We start from the raw sequence: 1900 nt of genomic DNA on the forward strand, positions 1-1900 counted from the left end.
CCCCGCAGAACCAGAGCGGGCCCTTCCAGACCAACCCGTCCCCTTACCACCTCTACTACGGGGCGTCCTCTGGCTCCTACCAGTTCTCCATGGTGGCCGGCAGCAGCGGCGGGGGCGACCGCTCGCCCACCCGCATGCTGGCCTCCTGCACCAGCAGCGCCGCCTCCGTGGCCGCGGGCAACCTCATGAACCCCAGCCTGGGCGGCCAGAGCGACGGCGTGGCAGCCGATGGCAGCCACAGCAACTCGCCCACTGCCCTGAGCACGCCGGGCCGCATGGACGAGGCTGTGTGGAGGCCCTACTGACCTCCCGGGCAGCGCGGACCGCTCCCGATGGAGGCCGGGACCCCGGAACCGTCCCGGCCAGGGGCTGGCCCAGCTCCGAGGCTCGGGCAGGAGTGAGACCCGGGCCCCGAGCTGGTGGGTGGCTCCGAGAGCATCCAGTCCAGCCGTGTCTTTGTACAAAGGGGTAAGGACCAGCCCCTGGGCCCTACCCCGAGCCCAGATCCTAGTCATCTCATCCCACTGTCCTGTGGGAAAAGCATCCTCCTGCCCTGGTGACCTAGCTGTGCCCAGTGTTGTCACAGGACCCGGGTCTCCGAGGACAGAGACCATCTCTGCTCCAGAGGGAGGCAGCGTTTGCCCACACAGTCTGGCCTCTTGTCCGCTGGGCCCTGGACAGGCCTCCCCACCCCCACCTTCCTCAGAGACCCTGCACCTCATGGGCCCGGCCCTTCCTCCGCATTTACACAAATTGAGGCAGAACTGGAAGGTCCCCCACCCTCAGAGGGGTACCCCTCGTCGTACCCCCGCCCAAGGGTACAGGCTGCATGGACTCCCGTGTCTGAGTTCTCTAGTTCCAGGGAAAGGGCCCGCCCAGAGTTCCAAAAAATCACTGGCACAAATGGGATGAGAGCACCCCCTAGCCAGTCCCCCACAGCTAACAGCTAAGCAGCCCCGTCCCGTCCAGCTGCCTGTGGGCCCCAGGCCCAGTGTAGACGGCCTCTGGCGGCACCTGCAGACGGGTCCTCCGTGCACTTTCCCAGCCCGAGGCACCCACCCACCGCTCTCTGGGTGGGGCCTGGGGCCTTCACCCCACGCTGGTCTCGGAATTGCGATTTTGGAGAGAGCACAGAGGCCAGAGCGGGTCTAACAGAAAGCCCTGGGGTGAGTTCAGAGAGCGACGTCCCTGTCGCACTCGGTCCAGCCAGCCCAGCTGTGCACACCCCACCCCGCCTCCTGGGAAGGCCCAGCCACACCCCCCAGCCTCTGCCACAGCCCTCTGCGTAGCCCACCGTGGTCCACAGCCGTCCTACAAGGACTAGTTTTTAAAGTGATTTTAGAAGAGCTTCCAACTTTCTCAGACACGGCCTCTTACAGGTGAAGCCGTGGTCGCCAATCTCAGCACCTCCTGAGGAGGCCACCGCGTTCCTTTGGCAGCACCCCACCAACACCCCCAAAGGCGGGCCCTGGTGGGGACCACGGGAAAGGCCGGTGCGGTGCTGGGGCCTCACATCGGTGGCTCTCGGGCAGTTGTCCGAGAGGATGTTCTGGGTGTTGCGTCCTGGTGGGGGGGCTGTGAGGGGGCGAGCCGTGGCCAGGTGAAGGCAGGACAGAAGGGGGGGAAGGGCTCCCCAGCCTCCGCTCCCACGCCCTCCAGGGGCTGCCCCTTCAGTTTGCAGGTGGGAAGGCGAGCCTGGCCCCAGGTGCGGCTGCAAGGACTCCCGCTCCTGAGTTCTTTGGTTCTGGAAAGGCCACGTGGGAAAGACCACGAAAACTCAGGAGCCGGCAGCACGTGGTTTTCCGCCATTGTTTCAGCCACATCCTTGGTGGATGGGAAGTCTCCCCTATGAAAGGCTCCTTACGTGTCTCTGTCGTAGCACCTGGCCTGCCCATCCACC

At 65.4% G+C, this 1900-nt stretch overlaps 1 protein-coding gene across 1 annotated transcript in view; it reads left to right on the forward strand.

Moving 5' to 3' along the window:
* Nucleotides 1-1894, forward strand: part of RUNX3 (runt related transcription factor 3) — a 190588-nt gene extending 188694 nt beyond the window's left edge. The window contains exon 6 of the mRNA XM_015557194.1: nucleotides 1-1894. This exon is cut by the window's left edge and continues 26 nt beyond it. Within this exon, the coding sequence (XP_015412680.1) occupies nucleotides 1-305 (305 nt within the window). The 3' untranslated portion in view covers nucleotides 306-1894.
* Nucleotides 1895-1900: the final 6 nt, after the last annotated feature.

Source organism: Myotis davidii, unplaced genomic scaffold (assembly GCF_000327345.1).
Source record: "Myotis davidii unplaced genomic scaffold, ASM32734v1 scaffold149, whole genome shotgun sequence".
NCBI lineage: Eukaryota > Metazoa > Chordata > Mammalia > Chiroptera > Vespertilionidae > Myotis > Myotis davidii.